General features: G+C 38.2%; 2 protein-coding genes across 12 annotated transcripts in view; one reads left to right on the top strand and one right to left on the bottom strand.

Moving 5' to 3' along the window:
* The window catches only part of cep170aa (centrosomal protein 170Aa), a 57,515-nt gene extending 48,500 nt beyond the window's left edge, over positions 1-9,015 (top strand). For 2 of the 11 annotated variants that reach the window (XM_083539894.1, XM_083539899.1), the window contains 6 exons: positions 2,146-2,326; positions 2,583-2,750; positions 4,717-4,805; positions 4,907-5,000; positions 5,149-5,200; positions 6,873-9,015. In XM_083539894.1, coding sequence (XP_083396020.1) covers positions 2,146-2,326; positions 2,583-2,750; positions 4,717-4,805; positions 4,907-5,000; positions 5,149-5,200; positions 6,873-7,075 — 787 coding nt within the window. In that variant the 3' untranslated portion in view covers positions 7,076-9,015. Of the gene's footprint in view, positions 1-2,145; positions 2,327-2,582; positions 2,760-4,716; positions 4,806-4,906; positions 5,001-5,148; positions 5,201-6,872 lie in introns of all 11 variants that reach the window. The other 9 variants (XM_083539900.1, XM_083539895.1, XM_083539901.1 and 6 more) reach the window with 6 other exon arrangements.
* Positions 8,839-18,648, bottom strand: dync2li1 (dynein, cytoplasmic 2, light intermediate chain 1). The gene is made up of 15 exons (XM_083540067.1): positions 18,500-18,648; positions 17,726-17,882; positions 17,591-17,625; positions 17,440-17,509; positions 17,270-17,358; positions 16,925-17,120; positions 16,769-16,837; positions 16,553-16,630; positions 12,452-12,531; positions 12,240-12,310; positions 11,965-12,053; positions 11,775-11,867; positions 10,143-10,601; positions 9,283-9,993; positions 8,839-9,094 (listed from the first exon to the last, which is right to left on the bottom strand). Exons 1-13 carry the CDS (start codon positions 18,511-18,513, stop codon positions 10,539-10,541), a joined length of 1,104 nt encoding a protein of 367 aa, XP_083396193.1. The 5' UTR covers positions 18,514-18,648; the 3' UTR covers positions 8,839-9,094; positions 9,283-9,993; positions 10,143-10,538.
* Positions 18,649-19,749: the final 1,101 nt, after the last annotated feature.

Genomic DNA, 19,749 nt, shown 5'->3' with positions numbered 1-19,749 from the left:
TTGTCCATCCTCGTCACTCCCAACGAAAACCTTAACATCTTCAGCTCTGCTACCTCCAGCTCCACCTCCTGTCTTTTACTCAATGCCACTGTCTCTAATCCATACAACATCGCAGGTCTCACCACAGTCCTATAAACTTTCCCTTTCATTCTTGCAGATACTCTTCTATCACAAATCACTCCTGTCACTCTTTGGATTAGTGCCATACTTTGTTTAAAACCACATCAGCAAGTGTTTGTGATTGTGAATGAATTGAGCAGAACAGATTTACTGTTCTCTGAAAATAACTCACCATACAGCAATTATTGTCTAAATAACTGGCAACAAAGTGAGTCCAGAGTGTCAATATTCTGTGTGAGCACCATTGTTATCCAACACTGCCTTACTCCACCTAGGAATGACATTCACCAGAGCTGCAGAGGTTGTTGCTGGGATCCTTTTTCCACTCCTCTATAATGACATCACAGAGCTGCTGGATGTTAGACACATGGTGTTTCTCCACCTTCTGCTTGAAGACCCAGAGCTTCTCAATAGGGTTCAGGTCTGAAGACATACATGGCCACTCCTTCACCCTCAGTTTCCTCAGCAAGGCAGTTGTCATGTTGGCGGTGTATTTGGGGTTGTTATTATGTTATAATATTCAGTCTAGTTTCTGCAGGGAGGGCATCATGTTCAGAATGTCACAATACATGTTAGAATCCATGTTTTTCTCAATGAACCGCAGCTTCCCAGTACCAGCAGCTCTCATGCAGCCCCAGACCATGATGCAACCACCACCATGCTTGACTGTAGGCAGGACACAATTTTCTCACGTTCTGGACACCATCTGAGCCAAACAAGATTATATTAAGTCTCATCACACCACAGGACATGGTTTTAGTAATTCATGCTCTTGGACAGGTTGTCTTCAGCAAACTGTTTGCATGCTTTCTTGTGAGCCAGTTTCAGAAGTGTTGCAGTGTACATATGGTCTGAGCACTTACAGCGGACCTTCTGCTTCTGCAACCTCTAAAGCAATGCTGCAGCACTCATGCATCTGTTTTTTGAAGCAGCTTCCGCACCTAACGCACAGCACGAGGACTCAACTTCTGTGATGGACCCTTGTGAGGTCTGTTCCGAGTGGAACCTGTCTTGGAAAACCTCTGTATGACCCTGGCCACTGTACTGTAACTCAGTTTCAGGGTGTTACTGATCATCTTATAGCCTCGTCGTTTTTTGCCATGAGGTGCCATGCTAAACATCTAGTGGTCAGTATGAGAGAATTGAACTCAAAGCACCAGATCTTAACTGCTCTAATACAAGATACACAAATTTGTATGGTCCTGTCAAGCAAAAACATGTGGCTTTGCATGGTTAAACAACGTACTGCTCTTATCATTTAGGGTGTACTCAGTTTTGTTGCCAGCCATTTAGACAATAATGGCTGTATGTTGAGCCATTATAGAGGACAGTAAATCAGTACTGCTACACAAGCTGCACATTGACAACTCTAAAATATATCCAAGTTTCATTTCTATAGTATTGTCACTTAAAAAGTTTTTAAAAAGTTGTTGCTGAAATGTGAGTAATGTACTCACTTTTGTGAGATACTGTATAAACCATGTACTCTGTAACGTTATGACAACTGAAAACTGTTTCGGCAATTATCGCATGCTCAGAAATCGACACCGACTCCTGTGATAAAAATCATGAGCGCTTCAGTCTCACAGTAAAGTTCAAAGTGGTTAAAAATGCTACCAAGAAGTCTGGAAAGGATAGAATAAGATTTTACAGAGGTACAAAAGAAGATATCAATAGATATCAGTTTTACAAACACTTTAAAGAGGAAGTTTATTTATTTTATGTATCGTATCTGATTACAGGATTGCTTTGTATGCCAACATCATCATTGTATATTTTGCCAAGTAAAATGTTTAATTTTGAGAAACCTTTATGCATGTTTCTTTATTCCTTTTACAGTACTTCATTAAAATAATTACTATTAATGCATATTTTATGTTTGTTTGTATTATTGGTTTTATGTATTTCTGTTTTTCCATTGATTATGTGAGCATGCTGTTTAGGGCCCACCTTGTCAGAGTTTTGCGCATTGTTTTGCATGTTTATGACCTCCCCTAGTTTTGGCACCCGTCTGATGTTTAACAGGTTATTCCCCTGTGTGCGCAGGATCAGTCAGGACCTGGCTAAGGATCTGGCGATTCTGGCGCGGGAGATCCATGACGTGGCCGGCGAGATCGACTCGGTCAGCTCCTCTGGCACAGCACCAAGCACCACGGTGAGCACGGCGGCCACCACGCCCGGCTCTGCCATCGACACCAGGGAGGAGGTACAACCCACTTCCCCAGAGAACATACACCACACCATCGGCTTAAAGACTAAAATATAATAATAACGAATAATGGTTTAGTAAACATGTAGCTTTTATTCCCCGTTAGCCACAGAGTTTTTCCAGTCTATCCCACTCACGGACAGGATAGCAATCGGGAGTGTTTTCTAATACATATATAACAATTCCAAGCAGAGTAGCAGCAAAACTGACCTCCATTCTTCATCACTTCACCCTTTCATCTTATTACTTATAGTTGGTAGAGCGAGTTTTTGATGAAAGTTTGAACTTTCGGAAGATCCCCCCTGTGGTGCAGACCAAGACTCCAGAGATTAACGGTAGGCCTGTGGAGCTGCGGCCTCGAGCCCCGGACAGTCTGGATCCCCAGAATGCACTGCGAAGGCGCACATGGAACCGAGATGAGGTCAGACCGGTATGAACTTCATAACCTGCATCACTGCACATACTAAAATTCAGACTGCATATGCATGCTCAATGTGTGTGAAGACATTTGCTTTATGTATGAAACAATTAGTCCATTTAAATCAAGCCGTCGAACTGCAATTCATTTACACAGAAAACGGCAGCATCAGATTGAGACACTCACAAAACATCCAAGATTGTCTGCGTTTGAAAATCTCAGTCTGGATCTAATCAAACACAAATTGATTACAGCGAGAAAGTGATTTGACCCTGAATTGACCCAAGTGAAGAAAAATGTTTGTGGTTGATGTTTTTACTTGCAGTATGGACCAAAGTTCAGAGCTAAGAGCTGCAGGAAATGCCATGTGATTTGTATTGAATATATTCAATGATTAAAAAAAGATACAATATACAAAATGCTTAGTTACACCGATCAGGCATAACATTATGACCACCTGCCTAATATTGTGTTGGTCCCCCTCTGCCAAAACAGTCGTGACCCGTCGAGCATTAACAGCATTAACCTCTTCAGCAATTTGAGCTACAGGAGCTTGTATGTTGAAGCCAGTCTTCGCTTCCCACGTTCATCAATAGTCACGTTTACATGTACATCATTCCTATTGATTATTTCTTATGCGCGCTATTTTCATGTAAAATGTTGCTTTTAACCAAGCAACAGCGTGGATTTGTGGGCCTACTACTGCTGGAAAGGATGAGAAAAAGACAGGCACAGGAAGCTGAGCTTTTTGGTGGCTGTGCATCTTTAAGAAGCATCTGAATATAACCCTCCCTCCTCCGAATAGCAGAAGCGTATGGATAAAGGACTGATGGAAACAGGTTGTGATGCTGGAATTTAGTGACCTGAAATCGAAACGTAACTTTCGCATGAATCCCCGGTCATTCACGTTTGTATGGATTGGTAGAAGAATTTATGGCCCCAGAAGGAAAGACTGTCAAAAAAATCAAATTCCGCTAATTATGCGTGTCGCGGTTGTTTTATATCTGAAATCACACAGATTTGAAGAAGCACATTTTGTCCCTCCAGTAATAGGTCTTATAAAGTAATCGGTTCAACATGTTTACATGGCAGAATTTTTATTTTGTTTGGTTTATAGAAATGTTTATTCCACTCGTCTCAAACCGATTATAATTTCATTCGGTTTAAGCATTTTTTTTTTTTTATGATTGAGGTCTTTATATAGATTATTTTCATTCAGATTAGATTTTTTATCCGATTACAATGCTCCATGTAAAAGCACCTAATAAGCCTTGGACAGATTCTGATTACTACAGACCAGGAAACACCCCACAGGAGCTGCAGATTTGGAGAAGCTCTGACCCAGTCGACTAGCATTACAATTTGGCTCTCATCAAACTCGCTCAAATCCTTACGCTTGCCCATTTTTCCTGCTTCACTTGCTGCCTAATAATCCGACATACTAACAGGTGCCATGATGAAGAGATAATCAGTGATATTCATTTAACCGGTCATAATGTTTTAGTGTCATAATATTATGCCTGATCAGTAAATATACTAAGCATTTATTAAATAACTAATTTTAGATATATTTTTTCAATGACTATAAATATTATTACACCTGATACATTTATTTCTCTGCACTCTTAATTAGAGTTTGAGTGATTTATTGGTTTTGCCAATTAATCTGCACCGATAGTTGATTGCTGGAACAAAAAATTAGTTGATTAATCAGTTATCGTCTAGTATAATCCAACCTAGCTATCTATATTTGTAAAATCCACTATCGGTTCAACCTCCACTGTTAATCGTATTTATACATTATGAATGCTACAGCCATCCACATCATTTGTAAGTGCTAGAGATCTAGAATATTATGTAGACTACGCATAACCATTACATCCGATGTAAATCGAATCCATACTCTGGAGTATACTTGTGTTTGTATGTGAATTCGAATTGCTCAGCATTCTGTCGTATGACCTTGTAGGCCGTGCTAGACAGCTTGCTGCTGACATCAGTCTCTCAGCTGTCCTCCAAAATCCGCCAATCTGTGGACAAAACGGCAGGCAAAATCAAGTCAGTATTTGAAATCATTTGCACTTATCATAACCAGACATTGAAACATGTCAGTCATTTTACTGATACAAGATGTTGGAAATGCTTGTGTTGTGTTCAAGGATTTTGTTCAAGGACAAGGACAGGAACTGGGACGACATCGAGAGCAAACTGAGCACAGAGAGTGATATACCACTTCTCAAAACAACTAACAAGGTCAGTTCAATAACACGACCAAATATAATGATCCCAGTGCCCGTCACAGGAGCACTTTTAAATCTGTGTTCATGTTTACAAGTGTTCAGAATAGCATTTAATACTTCATCACTTAATACCAATACTAATAATGCTGTAATTGTCATAGGAAATCGCAACCATTCTAACAGAGCTAAAGAGGGTGGAAAAGCAAATCCAAGGTGAGTTTGAAAACAATGCTGTTTAAACAGGATCTTACACTCAAGCTTTTGGTCCAGAGTGTCTCATTTGACTGTTTTTCTCCAGAAAGAAATGAGTAGTGTCAGCAAAGTGTAGTTTTACATACATTATATGAACCATACAAGCATGCGGTGTATATCATATTATGAAAAACAACATGGTATCCATTAAAAACCGAGGCCAAAATGTCACCGGCTCCCTCTTGTGGCTAGCCGCAGTACAACTTTTAACTCCACTCAACCTATAGAAAAAGTCCCAGATATTTCAAGTAGCATGTTTAACTGTGCTCTGTTCGGGTATAAGAAGACGACTCCTCAGCTTAATCCTGATCTTTCTGTTTATGTGCTTTCTGTGTCTGTTTGATTTTTGCCCCCTCCCACATCCTGAAAAACATGCCAGTAGGTGAACTGGTGAAGTTCTAATATGTTGACATGATTAATTCTCTGCGTTATAATGTTGTGTTTACACGTTACGGACAAAAGTATTGTGACACCTGACTTTGACCCCAAACTTTTTAGCTTTCAATGTGTTTATTTTCCAAACTAAAACAAAAAGTTATAGGATGTCGTTGAATGCTGACTGCACCCCAGGCATTCTCACCTCACCTACATTAGTATCTGAGTATACTAACACTTTTTTTTGGCTGAATAAGCACAAATCTCCACCAGCACACTCCACAATCTAGTGGAACATCTTTCCAGAAAACATAGAGGATATTATAATAACAAATGAGGTCTAAATGTGGAATAAGATGTTCAAAAAGTGCATACGAAATCCTTTGATTAGGTGTCCACAAACTTCTGACCATATCGTGTATATTTTTCTGATTAATGCTTTCACCAGTGTCTTGATTAGAGCTTCTTTTTCACCTATTTTAGTAAAATAACTGTCCTCCATCTCAAAGCTCTGCAGTTCCTTCACTTCACGGGTGTCCAATCTTCTCCACATTGGGCCGGCATGGTTGCAAGTTTTCCAACCAAACAATTCCATGCCAAATTCTACCTGTTTAAATCTAATGATTTTCACTTTCAATGACTATCAGGTGTGGCCCTTGATTGATTGGAATGAAAACCTGCACTCACACCGGCCCTTTGTGGGAAAAATTGGAAAACTGCGGATTTAAACAATATAATTTCCTGCCGGTTAAAAAAATAAATAAAGAACCTATTATTCATTATTTTGTTTATTTTGGAAGATGACACACTGCAAACTTAGAGATGAGGCACTTCAATTTTTTGTTTGTTATTGTCATGTCATGTTTATAATAAGTATGGATAAGACAGAAAGAGTGCCTTCCTTCTCTTGGTTTAATCTAATTTGTAAATCTTGGTTTTACAGCATATATAAAATTTATATATATATATATATATATATATATATATATATATATATATATATATATATATATATATATATATATATATATATAGTGGGAGATGGTAGCTTAGTGGTTGAGGCATTGGATCCAAAGGTCATGAGTTCAAATCCCAGCCACACCAAGCTGCTACTCCTGTGCCCCTGAGCAAGACCTTTAACCCCGTAGCTGCTCGGTTGTATAAATAAAATTAATGTAAGTCGCTCTGGATAAGGGTCTCTGCTAAATTAAATAAATGTAAATATATTAAAGAAAACATTTTCCTTTCTGTTCCGTAGCCATAAATATCATGGTTGACCCGGATGGCACCCTTGACGCTCTTACCAGTCTAAGCCTGGTGAGTCCTACCACACCTAAACCCAAGGCCAGCAATGGAGCCTCCAAACCCTCCTCTGCCATCTCTCCTAACAGAGAGATTCTCAGCCCTGGACTGAGCCGTCCTCAAGCCAGCGGAGAGGCGAGCACCATTACTAACAAGTGAAGGACAGGAAACTGGACCCCTAAAACTTCATTCTCTCAGAACTGACTTGTACATACTGACACCCCCCCCCCCCCCCCCCCCACACACACACACACACACACACACACACACACACACACACACACACACACACACACACACACACACCACTCCCCCTTCCTGCACTCCATTGGAATGTCCATCTTTCTCCAAGTAAAGTGGTTGAAAGTTCCACCTGTGGATTTGGACAGTGATATACAGCGCAACTCCACAAATTTAGAAAGTGGTGAAGGGCCATGGATCTGTGGCGTATTATGCTGGACTTCTTCCTAATGACTCATGTAAGAACCGACAGCTTGAGCTGCAGGTGTGTACGCTTTCATCCAGGCATGAAGCAAGTGGAACTTTGTAATTCAACTTTAGCAAAAAAAAACTCAGAGTGCCTGTCTTCTCTCCTCTGTGAGCATCCTGTCCTGCAAATAGCAACCTCTTATACAGTGACTTTTCTGTCAGACATCAGTGTCGCAGATGGTGTTGGTTCACGGAAATGTAAACCTTGAAGGGAAACATGATAAGTGTTAAAGCTGAACACGAGCCAGCTTACCAAAGTAAGTCAAATTCTATGCGTGCACTCAACAACTGTAAATTTCATCCAGATTTTTTTTGTTTGTTTTTTCCTGATTTCTTGATCACACAAAGTGCATTCACGATACTAAAACGAGCGTCTGTGAACTCGGCGATTTTGGCTTCCGCTAAACAAAGGACTCGACGTTCATGCACTGATTTCTTTTAGCATAATGTAGAAAATGTAGTCGTACAAGGTTCACTTTTCAGTTTATTGATAAACCGGCTCTGAGATTTAGCCATCGTTTCATTTGCCCTCACATTAAACAGAGGCGTTTGGAAAATATGCAGTATTAGACGACGTCTTAGTGGAATACGTCAGGGCTCTGTCATATCTCTCATCTGCCATGTTCATGGTGCATTGTGCTTCTGTGACGTGTGCCTTAGAGCAAAGGCAGCCTTCAAATTCACGTTCAGAATGTGCTACGGTCAGTCAAACACGTTACTTCGTTTTTATCTCCATAAACTTAACGTTCTCGAATCAGAGTTACAGGGAATCAGATACGCAGTACTGAGCGTTGGGCAGTTTTTATCAGCGGATCTTAAAAACTGGTTATTATTTGAGTTTTTCTATGAAAGTATTCCAGCACATGGTGTATGTACTGTATCGTCTTACTCTCCTGTTCACCACTTGCTGCTTGGCTGTGTTTATGTTCATGGGGAAGTGCAGGAGATGAGCTGACTCAGCCTTTCATTGTGAATCTGCGTGTCGTAGAGAGACAGAGAGTAGTGCAGCTGTCATTAGGAGCTGCAACATTAGTGAAGATAGGTACAGGATTATCTCGGCAGTTTAGTAACGAAACTCATAATGTAAAGTGTCATTTTACTGTTTCTGGACTCCTGTAAGATAATGTTATGTGTGTCAAGAGCCGTACAGGGCCTAAAAAAAAAACCCACACAAATCATATGCATCCCACTGCTCTCATAACATGATCATTTAATTCATGTCAATTCATGTTAATTCATGTTAATTCAAGTAGTATTTATAATACTATTGTATGTTTTACATGACGGGGAACAGAAAACATGCTCGGTACAGGGTTTTTTTTTTTTTTTTTACATTTGTGAAATAAACTTTTTTTTTGTTCTTTTGTTTGCTTTTGATAAACTTATTTATTTATTTTTGTTTAATGCCTTTTATTTTTTTTGCAGCAGCAGCAGCAGCACATTTATTTTAGTATTTGAATTTGTTTTTTAGGTTGTTTTTTATTTGTTTGTTTAAATTGAATGTTCTTCACCATGCTATAAAAAAAAAAAAAAAAAAGAGGAAATATTCCTGGACCCTTATTGAACATAACTGCATATATTCTACCTTTCAATAAAGTTCTTAATCTAAATTATGACTGACCTTTTTTTTTATTATTAATAATTAATTAATTTGTTTATTTTACAAGAAAGTCATGCATACTCCCTATACTTTTACTTTTTAATTAACTTTTTCTATAGCTATCATTTTATATTAACACCTCAACAAAGCCAAAATATGAACCAAAATGTGAAAAAAAAATCACAATATTTAAACCAAACACCAGCATGATTGACATTCTGTAAGTGAATTGCTTAAAAAACAAGTTTGAGGTTGCAGAGTTGCAAAATTCCCCCACCATGTAGAAAATCGAAGAGCCTTCAACACAACACAAAGACCTTATATGTTAACAGGTAATGTTTATAAAAGGTTTAGTATCAGATTTTTTTTTCAATACTTCAGCGTGTCGAATGGACAGTGTGACGAAGAAGTCAATAAAGAACCCAAAGATCACAGTTTAGTTTTAATGCTTGAAACATTACTCTTTAGGTACCACCCTTAAAACAGCAAGCTATTTGTTAGATTTGCAGTAAAGACCCCCTTTCTGAAAAATCCAATTCTGAACCTCACCTAACATCTTTTAAACTACAGGAGCCAAATCAAACATTTTGTTTATATGCGCTATTATGGTTTAAAGAATGAAGGAAGCAAGAAAATTCACGTGATATTCTTTTTGTATTTGTTAGTAAATTAATGCCATCGACACTTTTGGTAAGTACCAGAATATTTTCATTTCAATACCTGCTTTCAGAGTGGCCAAGGAATGTACACATGCACAAACCTAAGAATAGGAAGGCATCCAAAATGTTTTGCATGAAGAAGAATCCAGGATCCGCATCCAATATTGCTACCAGCATTTTGATAAAACCCTTCTTTTATTAGAGGGACAGCGCATGTAGGACATTTTCTTTTCCACATTTTGTCTCTCATAGTTAAAATGTACCTATGATGAATATTACAGGCCTCTTCCATCTTATTAAGTGGGAGAACTTGCACAATTGGTGGCTGACTAAATACTTTTTTTTGCCCCACTCTATGTAGGTCCTGATGATGCATTCTTTTATTAATAAAAAATTTGGATAACAGCTGCTGTGAAACAGCATTAGCCAACTGGAATGATGCCCTTGTAGTGTTTCTGTTTGAAAGCCTCTATGCTACTGATCTGCTCTGAATTGTGAATAGTAAGGAAATGTTCAGTAGTAGTGTACTATCGCCCGGCCTAGTATGGATTCTTTTTATTGCAGGTGGCCCATGTGACAAAGGAGTTTATTTTCACCAGGACATGCTTTACCATTCTAGATTTTGGGGGCATCAGTCATTTTGAAAAATGTTCTGCAACAGAATGAACTACTTAATAAAAGATTTTGTATTGTATATACAAATTACACATATGATTACCCTCAAAAACAGTTCTTACTGTGTGTCATTGATTTTATATATACACACATCCCACAAGAGAAGTGTATTTATATTTACACATACATACATACATATACACACACACACACACACACACACTTTAAGATTAAGTTTCTGGTATACGTTTTTGCAGCTCTAAGTCTCCAAGGCCAGGCCTTTCCATGACTTTGCCTGTTCTCGCTTATACTGCGCCAACTCCTTCAAAGAAAAAAGCAAAGGGGAAAAGGTTTTATATGCAACATACAACAAAAATTCATCAACATGTTTTGTTTTGCATTCTTACATTTTGTAAACTAAAATAAAATTATTAAAGAGTTTTAAAACAAACCAAAATCAAACAGACTCTATAAATAGAATCCGAGTGTGACACTTCATGAACCGCACAGTGCACTTTGACACGCTGTCTGTTGCTCCATGTGGCTGTTATTTGCACTCCAGGCACTCAGCCATTACAAAAGCGAGTAAGAAGAAATCAGGTGATAGGGTAAATTCTAAAAGGTTACATAGCTGTCATGCTATCATTCTGGAGCACTTATTCTTATTAAACTGCTGCTGTATTTATGGTCTGTCATCAAGAGGTGAAATGTATAAGCACTCAGAACATAATTAGTCCATTACAATAATAATGGGACGTGATAGGTGGTTTGAGCCACTGTTTCTAAAGGGGTTATGAGAAAACTACCATTACAGTAATGAGAAAACTACCATTGTGACCATTACAACCTTTCCCATTATAAAAACCATGTTTGTTAATATTGAGTTGTACCCCATTTTCTCTAATATTAGCCTCCATTCCTTTTGGGAAAGATTTTAGCTCATGGTTATGAGAATTTGTGTTTATCAGTGGTGGATGAAGTACACAAACCATGTACTTGAGTAAAAGTAGAGATACAGTAGGTAAAATTTTACTTCAGTAAAAGAAAAACTTTTTTTTATATAACTTAAGTATCCAAAGTACTGTGATTTATTATAACTATAATGTTCCTATTATCATTTGTGTCACAAGACTTTTGCTTAATTGACTCAGTTTATGTGAAAAGACTCTGTTACTCTCAGCACAACAGCCTATTAATAGAATGATTCTAATGAGTCAAACACTGATTGATATCTATTACAATTATCTTGAGCCCAAAAGCTTCTTTTCAAATACTTAAAAAAAAAAGAACATAAAAAACACTTCAGTAAAGTACATATAGTCGAAAAAAGCTATTTAAGTACAGAAACCGATTACATTTACTTTGTTACAGTCCACCACTGGTGCACATATGGGTGTAATAACTTTTTAGATATTTGAATTGAATAGATATTGAAGCTATGCAGTTGCTACACAAGAAATTGTATATTATTTAAGTGTATGTGGATTCTGAGTACCTGGTCTTTCTGTGTTCTCATGGCATCTATAAGGTGCTCACTGTACTGGGGGTCTTTGGCTGGATCTTTCACTTCTTTGCGTTCATTAGTGCTCTGGGGGGGGGGGGGGGGGATTTAAGAACCATGAGCGTTTAATGGCTTGTCTAAAGAACATCTTAGTTCTTTTTCTATTTAGAGTGTGGTGTGGTACCTCTGGAGGAAAAAACCTTTCAAAAACTTTTTGCCACAGGTCCAGTGGAGTTTTAGCATGGAGTGTTCCAAAATCAACATCAACAGACCCTTAAACAGAAAAAAATGTACTTTTGCCACTATGTCACCTTTACTAATTATTCCAAAGATATTAAATACTGTTACACATTTCATGTAAATGTTCACACTGAAGTTTCAAATTTTTGATTTCTGTAAAATCACTGATACATCAATCACTAGCTTTAGTAAACAGCAAATGGTGCACTAAGCTCTCACCTATCTGACTGAGAGAGTCCATGCCTGCTGGAATTAGGAGAGGTTTGCTGTGGTCTGTAGACATGTACTTCCTGCAAAAAAAAAAAAAATTAAAAGCGAAAGAAATGTGCAAATAGTGATTATCAATAGTTCTAAATCTAGTATATATTAGTATATTTTCGTCATCATAGCAATACAGCTAGTGTACTTTTAATAATCAGTCTGGGTCTTACCCTCTTTCAGTCCCAAAAGCTAGATGATTGAAGAAATTCTTGACTTTAGACATAGTTGTCTCTGATTTACTGCTGCTGAACTATGATAAACATATTAGAAGACAACAGATAAAAGACTACAGGTGGTATATGAACTGCTTTCTAGTTCAATTTTACTATATGTTCTCAAGGGACAATACTATAGAAATTAAACTTGGATACATTTGAGAGTATCAATGTGCAGCTTTTATAGCAGTACAGTTCTAGTTCACTTTCACTCTCAACAACAGACGTCTATTCAGCATTTAGCAGAGAGGATGCGCGCAAGGCAGCCGGTCCAGACGGCATACCGGGACATGTTCTCCTTGCATGCGCTGGACAACTAGCACAGGTCTTTACTGACATTTTTAACCTGTCACTGGCCCAAACCACGGTTCCTATATGCCTAAAGACTACAACTTTTGCATAAAGCATCCATATGTTTCCATGGCCATGTTGATTAGAGTATTGAAAACTTGAAAAGTATTTATTCAAGGTACATTTAACAGTAATAAACAAATAAATATGTCCAATTAAAGTGCGATTGATCGAGTTAACTCATGACAATCATGTGATTAATCAATCATGTGATTAAATATTTGAATCCATTGAAAGACCTAATGTACAGTGAGGAAAATAAGTATTTAAACACCCTGCTATTTTGCAAGTTCTCCTAATTAGAAATCATGGAGGGGTCTAAAATTGTCATCGTAGGTGCATGTCCACTGTGAGAGACATAATCTTAAAAAAAAAAAAAATCCAGAAATCACAATGTATGATTTTTTTAACTATTTATTTGTATGATACAGCTGCAAATAAGTATTTGAACACCTGAGAAAGTCAGTGTTAATATTTGGTACAGTAGCCTTTGTTTGCAGTTACAGAGGTCAAACGTTTCCTGTAGTTTTTCACCAGGTTTGCACACACTGCAGGAGGGATTTTGGCCCACTCCTCCACACAGATCTTCTCTAGATCAGTCAGGTTTCTGGCCTGTCGCTGAGAAACACAGAGTTTGAGCTCCCTCCAAAGATTCTCTATTGGGTTTAGGTCTGGAGACTGGCTAGGCCACACCAGAACCTTGATATGCTTCTTACAAAGCCACTCCTTGGTTATCCTGGCTGTGTGCTTCGGGTCATTGTCATGTTGGAAGACCCAGCCTCGACCCATCTTCAATGCTCTAACTGAGGGAAGGCGGTTGTTCCCCAAAATCTCTCAATACATGGCCCCGGCCATCCTCTCCTTAATACAGTGCAGTCGCCCTGTCCCATGTGCAGGAAAACACCCCCAAAGCATGATGCTACCACCCCCATGCTTCACAGTAGGGATGGTGTTCTTGGGATGGTACTCATTATTCTTCTTCCTCCAAACACGTTTAGTGGAATTATGACCCAAAAGTTCTATTTTGGTCTCATCTGACCACATGACTTTCTCCCATGACTCCTCTGGATCATCCAAATGGTCATTGGCAAACTTAAGACATGTGCTGGTTTAAGCAGGGAAACCTTCCGTGCCATGCATGATTTCAAACCATGACGTCTTAGTGTATTACCAACAGTAACCTTGGAAACAGTGGTCCCAGCTTTTTTAAGGTCATTGACCAGCTCCACCCGTGTAGTTCTGGGCTGATTTCTCACCTTCCTTAGGATCATTGAGACCCCACGAGGTGAGATCTTGCATGGAGCCCCAGTCCGATGGAGATTGACAGTCATTTTTAGCTTCTTCCATTTTCTAATGATTGCTCCAACAGTGGACCTTTTTTCACCAAGCTGCTTGGCAATTTCCCCGTAGCCCTTTCCAGCCTTGTGGAGGTGTACAATTTTGTCTCTAGTGTCTTTGGACAGCTCTTTGGTCTTGGCCATGTTAGTAGTTGGATTCTTACTGATTGTATGGGGTGGACAGGTGTCTTTATGCAGCTAACGACCTCAAACAGGTGCATCTAATTTGGGATAATAAATGTAGTGGAGGTGGACATTTTAAAGGCAGACTAACAGGTATTTGAGGGTCAGAATTCTAGCTGATAGACAGGTGTTCAAGTACTTATTTGCAGCTGTATCATACAAATAAATAGTTTAAAAATCATATATTGTGATTTCTGGATTTTTATTTTTTTTTTTTTAGATTATGTCTCTTACGGTGGACATGCACCTACGATGACAATTTCAGACCCCTCCATGATTTCTAAGTGGGAGAACTTTCAAAATAGCAGGGTGTTCAAATACTTATTTTCCTCACTGTAAATTATATATATATATATATATATATATATATATATATATATATATATATATATATATATATACATACAGTGGGTACGGAAAGTATTCAGACCCCCTTAAATTTTTCACTCTTTGTTATATTGCAGCCATTTGCTAAAATCATTTAAGTTCATTCTTTTTCCTCATGAATGTACACACAGCTCCCCATATTGACAGAAAAACACAGAATTGTTGACATTGTTGCAGATTTATTAAAAAAGAAAAACTGAAATATCACATGGTCCTAAGTATTCAGACCCTTTGCTGTGACACTTATATATTTAACTCAGGTGCTTTTCATTTCTTCTGATCATCCTTGAGATGGTTCTACACCTTCATTTGAGTCCAGCTGTGTTTGATTATACTGATTGGACTTGATTAGGAAAGCCACACACCTGTCTATATAAGACCTTCCAGATCACAATGCATGTCAGAGCAAATGAGAATCATGAGGTCAAAGGAACTGCCTGATGAGCTCAGAGACAGAATTGTGGCAAGGCACAGATCTGGCCAAGGTTACAAAAAGATTTCTGCTGCACTTAAGGTTCCTAAGAGCACAGTGGCCTCCATAATTCTCAAATGGAAGACGTTTGGGACGACCAGAACCCTTCCTAGAGCTGACCGTCCGGCCAAACTGAGCTATCGGGGGAGAAGAGCCTTGGTGAGAGAGGTAAAGAAGAACCCAAAGATCACTGTGGCTGAGCTCCAGAGATGCAGTCAGGAGATGGGAGAAAGTTGTAGAAAGTCAACCATCACTGCAGCCCTCCACCAGTTGGGGCTTTATGGCAGAGTGGCCCGACGGAAGCCTCTCCTCAGTGTAAGACACATGAAAACCCGCATGGAGTTTGCTAAAAAACACCTGAAGGACTCCAAGATGCTAAGAAATAAGATTATCTGGTCTGATGAGACCAAAATAGAACTTTTTGGCCTTAATTCTAAGCGGTATGTGTGGAGAAAACCAGGCACTGCTCATCACCTGTCCAATACAGTCCCAACAGTGAAGCATGGTGGTGGCAGCATCATGCTGTGGGGGTGTTTTTCAGCTGCAGGGACAGGACGACTGGTTGCAATCGAGGGAAAGATGAATGCGGCCAAGTACAGGGATATCCTGGACAAAAACCTTCTCCAGAGTGCTCTGGACCTTAGACTGGGCCAAAGGTTTACCTTCCAACAAGACAATGACCCTAAGCACACAGCTAAAATAACGAAGGAGTGGCTTCACAACAACTCCGTGACTGTTCTTGAATGGCCCAGCCAGAGCCCTGACTTAAACCCAATTGAGCATCTCTGGAGAGACCTAAAAATGGCTGTCCAACAACGTTTACCATCCAACCTGACAGAACTGGAGAGGACCTGCAAGGAGGAATGGCAGAGGATCCCCAAATCCAGGTGTGAAAGACTAGTTGCATCTTTCCCAAAAAGACTCCTGGCTGTATTAGATCAAATGGGGGCTTCTACTAAATACTGAGCAAAGGGTCTGAATACTTAGGACCATGTGATATTTCAGTTTTTCTTTTTTAATAAATCTGCAACAATGTCAACAATTCTGTGTTTTTCTGTCAGTATGGGGTGCTATGTGTACATTCATGAGGAAGAAGAATAAACCTAAATGATTTTAGCAAATGGCTGCAATATAACAAAGAGTGAAAAATGTAAGGGGGTCTGAATACTTTCTGTACCCACTGTATATATATATATATATATATATATATATATATATATATATATATATATATATATATATATATATATATATACACACACACACACACACACACACACACACACACACAAAAACAGTGTGTGAGCGCAATTTAACAAAACTTACCACCAAGGAAGCACCATAGTAATGAGCCAGAAAACGCATGGTCTTACAAATGACCTTCCTCTTCTCTGACTCAAAGTCCTGCACACAGACAGCCAATAATAAAAATTTAGTCCAGTCTCACAACTGCTTGTGCTGTGAAGAACTCCATTTACATTCAACTCTGATTTAAAAAAGTCTATGAAGTACATTAACTAGACCGTGCAATGAGATTCTTACCTGAAAGATATCAAACTTGCTACCAATCATAAGAAGAGGGACAGGAAAGGGGCTGATGAGCTCTCGGTCCTATTGCAAACGCCAAGTCTTATGTTAGAATGAATAAGCAAAAGCATTTATTATTCATAAAAATAGAAACAATTGATGATTTCTCACTGGGTGATCTTTAGGGAGGATACACAATGTTCTGCTTTGACTGAGCTGTTTGCTGGGCCTGGACTCTCCTGCCCCCTTGGGGTTTATAATAAATGCCTTTTCCACTTGGTTTTGGGCTGCATGAAGGAGTTTCTCCATGGTGGCCCAGAGTGCATTGGGCTTAGACAAGTCCAACACTAACACCACAGACAATGTGCTGTAAGAAGAGTTGTAATCATGTTAAAATAACTTGGGGACAAATAGAAAATGAAAATGTTCTTTGCTAATTAATAAATTATTATTAAAAATAACTAATACTGTTCGAAAGTGAATGTTAAACATGAGAAGGAACCAACCAAGACAGACCTGAGGTTCTGAGGAGTGATAGGTATCTGCACAAGATCTGATAATGATGTGCCTCCTCCCAATTCCCACAAGTTAGCTACATCTTTGAGCTAAATTAAAATAAAAGTAATAAATAATAATAATAATAATGATGAAAATATTGATCTAGGCATTGAAAAACTTGTACTTACTGTGTTGTGTGCTCTTGCTCGCCTACCAAACGTGTACTCTAAAGCCATGGTTGGTTTGGGGCCTTCATCTCTAAAAGGAGACATGAAATGCATAACATTGATCATACTTTAAAAACAACGGCAAATATAATAAACCCGGGCTCTCTCTTACCTGTCAATACACCTGAACAGTATTGTTGTTTTACCCTAAAATAGTAAAATAAAAATTCAAGATGAAAAAATCTTACAACTCTACAGAGTAATGACCTGTGTAAACGTAAATAGTTCTTTATTTTATTTGTTTTACCCCATTTTTACTGCCTAAAAAGAAAACCGTCCTCTCGCAGGGAGCATGGCTATCTTCCCTATTATCATCCTCATCATCATCATCCTCCTGATTACGTTTAGTTCTTTTCTCTCTGGCCTGGACCTCATCTGCAGCCAAATCCCACAGCGTGTCGGTACTACAAAACAAAATGCCAGCCTTATATCAAGTTTGAGTCATTTCATATTTATTTGAGACACTAAGGAAAAAAATCAGGCATGCAATTATTTACAAAAATCAATTGTTTTATTCATTCTCTTACTGCATGCAATGTTTTATACAGTCTGGAGGAACTCTCTCTTGTTTTTAGAACACCTCCAGATCATGCCTATTTATATTATCTATTATTTCTGTAAAGCTGCTTTGAATATGGACATAATTAAAAGCTCTATAAAAATCTAATTGAATAGACTTGAACTGAACTTATCTGAGGCTGTATCTGAAATTAAACATAAATCACAATGCTAATTTTGGCTGCTCTTTTTACACGTTATTTTGTATTGAATGCAAATCAGTTGCACACTAAACTGTGTACAGGACAGAACAAGCAATAATGACATAATATTTCTATATTTTGTCAAAAAAGTAATATTAATATTGATCAATCTTTTAGCCCTAGCAACACACACACACACACGTTATTCCTACACAGTGACTGTACAGATATGATCTGTTTTGTTACGGTTTATCTACAACAAACTATAAAGAAAATATCGGTGAAATTAAACGCTTACGGACTTTCCATCTCCAGCTTACTTTATTTTACGCATTATTTCCTGTTAATCTCTTTACTTTTTCTTAGCCAGCTCTAACTCAATCGCTTTTTTGCATCCTTGCTAGTCAGCGTTTGCTCGGCAGTGTTGCGAGGGGCAACGGCGCATTCTGATGATGTGTTAACCACGTGCATTATGGGATGTGTCGTTTTTTCGTTTAAGAGGTTTCACTGGAGTGGTTGCTTTATGTCTCTTGGATAAATGTGTGATTTGAAATTTGTCTTTTTTTTTTTTTTTCTTTAAATCAACTAAGCAAAATGTTAAAGAAGAAGCAATTTGGCAGGCATGGCCGACTTGATTTACACTGATCAAAAAAACGTACTACAAACAGTTTAGATTAGTTTGTGTTTGTAAAAACAAATGGGGTTTGGGGGTATCTGGTAGAGGTCTATACCATCTAGATCAGAGATGCCAAACTAGGGCCATCGGTCAACGTTGGCCTCTGGTGACCTTTGATTTTGTGTGCCATGCCATGTATGAGGAGAGAAAAAAGAGGAGAAAATGCCATTTGAAAAAACTTTTGTCTCTCATTAGAGGTCACTTAGTTTTTATTAGTTTATCAGATTACAGAGTCATGTTTTCTATTTATTTATTTTCGGGGGCAGGCCGTTAAGGCCAACACAGCTTTTTCTGACGCCACTGTATACTTTAAATATTGAATCATAAATGAAAAGAAACAACGCAACTTTCTTTTTAATATAATGTTTGGTATAATACAACATTTATTTTCAGCCCATGGCCCTCAACACATTTTTTGTTTCTTTATAGGAAAAGGTTTGGGCACCTTTTATATAGAAGTTGAATAATTAAGGCAAAATTGTATACTATAGATTTTGTAATAATGTGTTTTGCTTTGCATTTTTTCTGCCATGGCTTTTATCAGGCTTTCATACAAATATATACTGTACCTGCCTGGGCAAAAATGAGTCTGAAAACAAAATAGCAAATATAAAACTTTTATTTGTCTTAACAACAAATAATTGGAAAGAAAATGAAGAATGAAACAAATGCACTCCTGAGAGCTCCTGTGCCACCGTTTAGTTGTTTATTTTTTGCTGCAGTAAACTGCTTGGTGAAAAGCTAGAAACAGGGAAATTCACTTGTACAGTCTTCTTGTACAAGAAAAAAATCATATGATTAAAATGTTTGGTGAAAAATCAACACATAACAAGAGATACTAGATTATCGAGTGTGCTTGTGCTCATTCAGCTACAAGGGTGTTAGATAAAATAT

The sequence above is a fragment of the Silurus aristotelis genome (assembly GCF_946808225.1).
Source record: "Silurus aristotelis genome assembly, chromosome: 4".
In the NCBI taxonomy this organism is placed as follows: Eukaryota; Metazoa; Chordata; class Actinopteri; order Siluriformes; family Siluridae; genus Silurus; species Silurus aristotelis.
The sequence above is the reverse complement of the archived record's forward strand: the minus strand, read 5'-3'. Positions and strand labels throughout refer to the sequence as shown.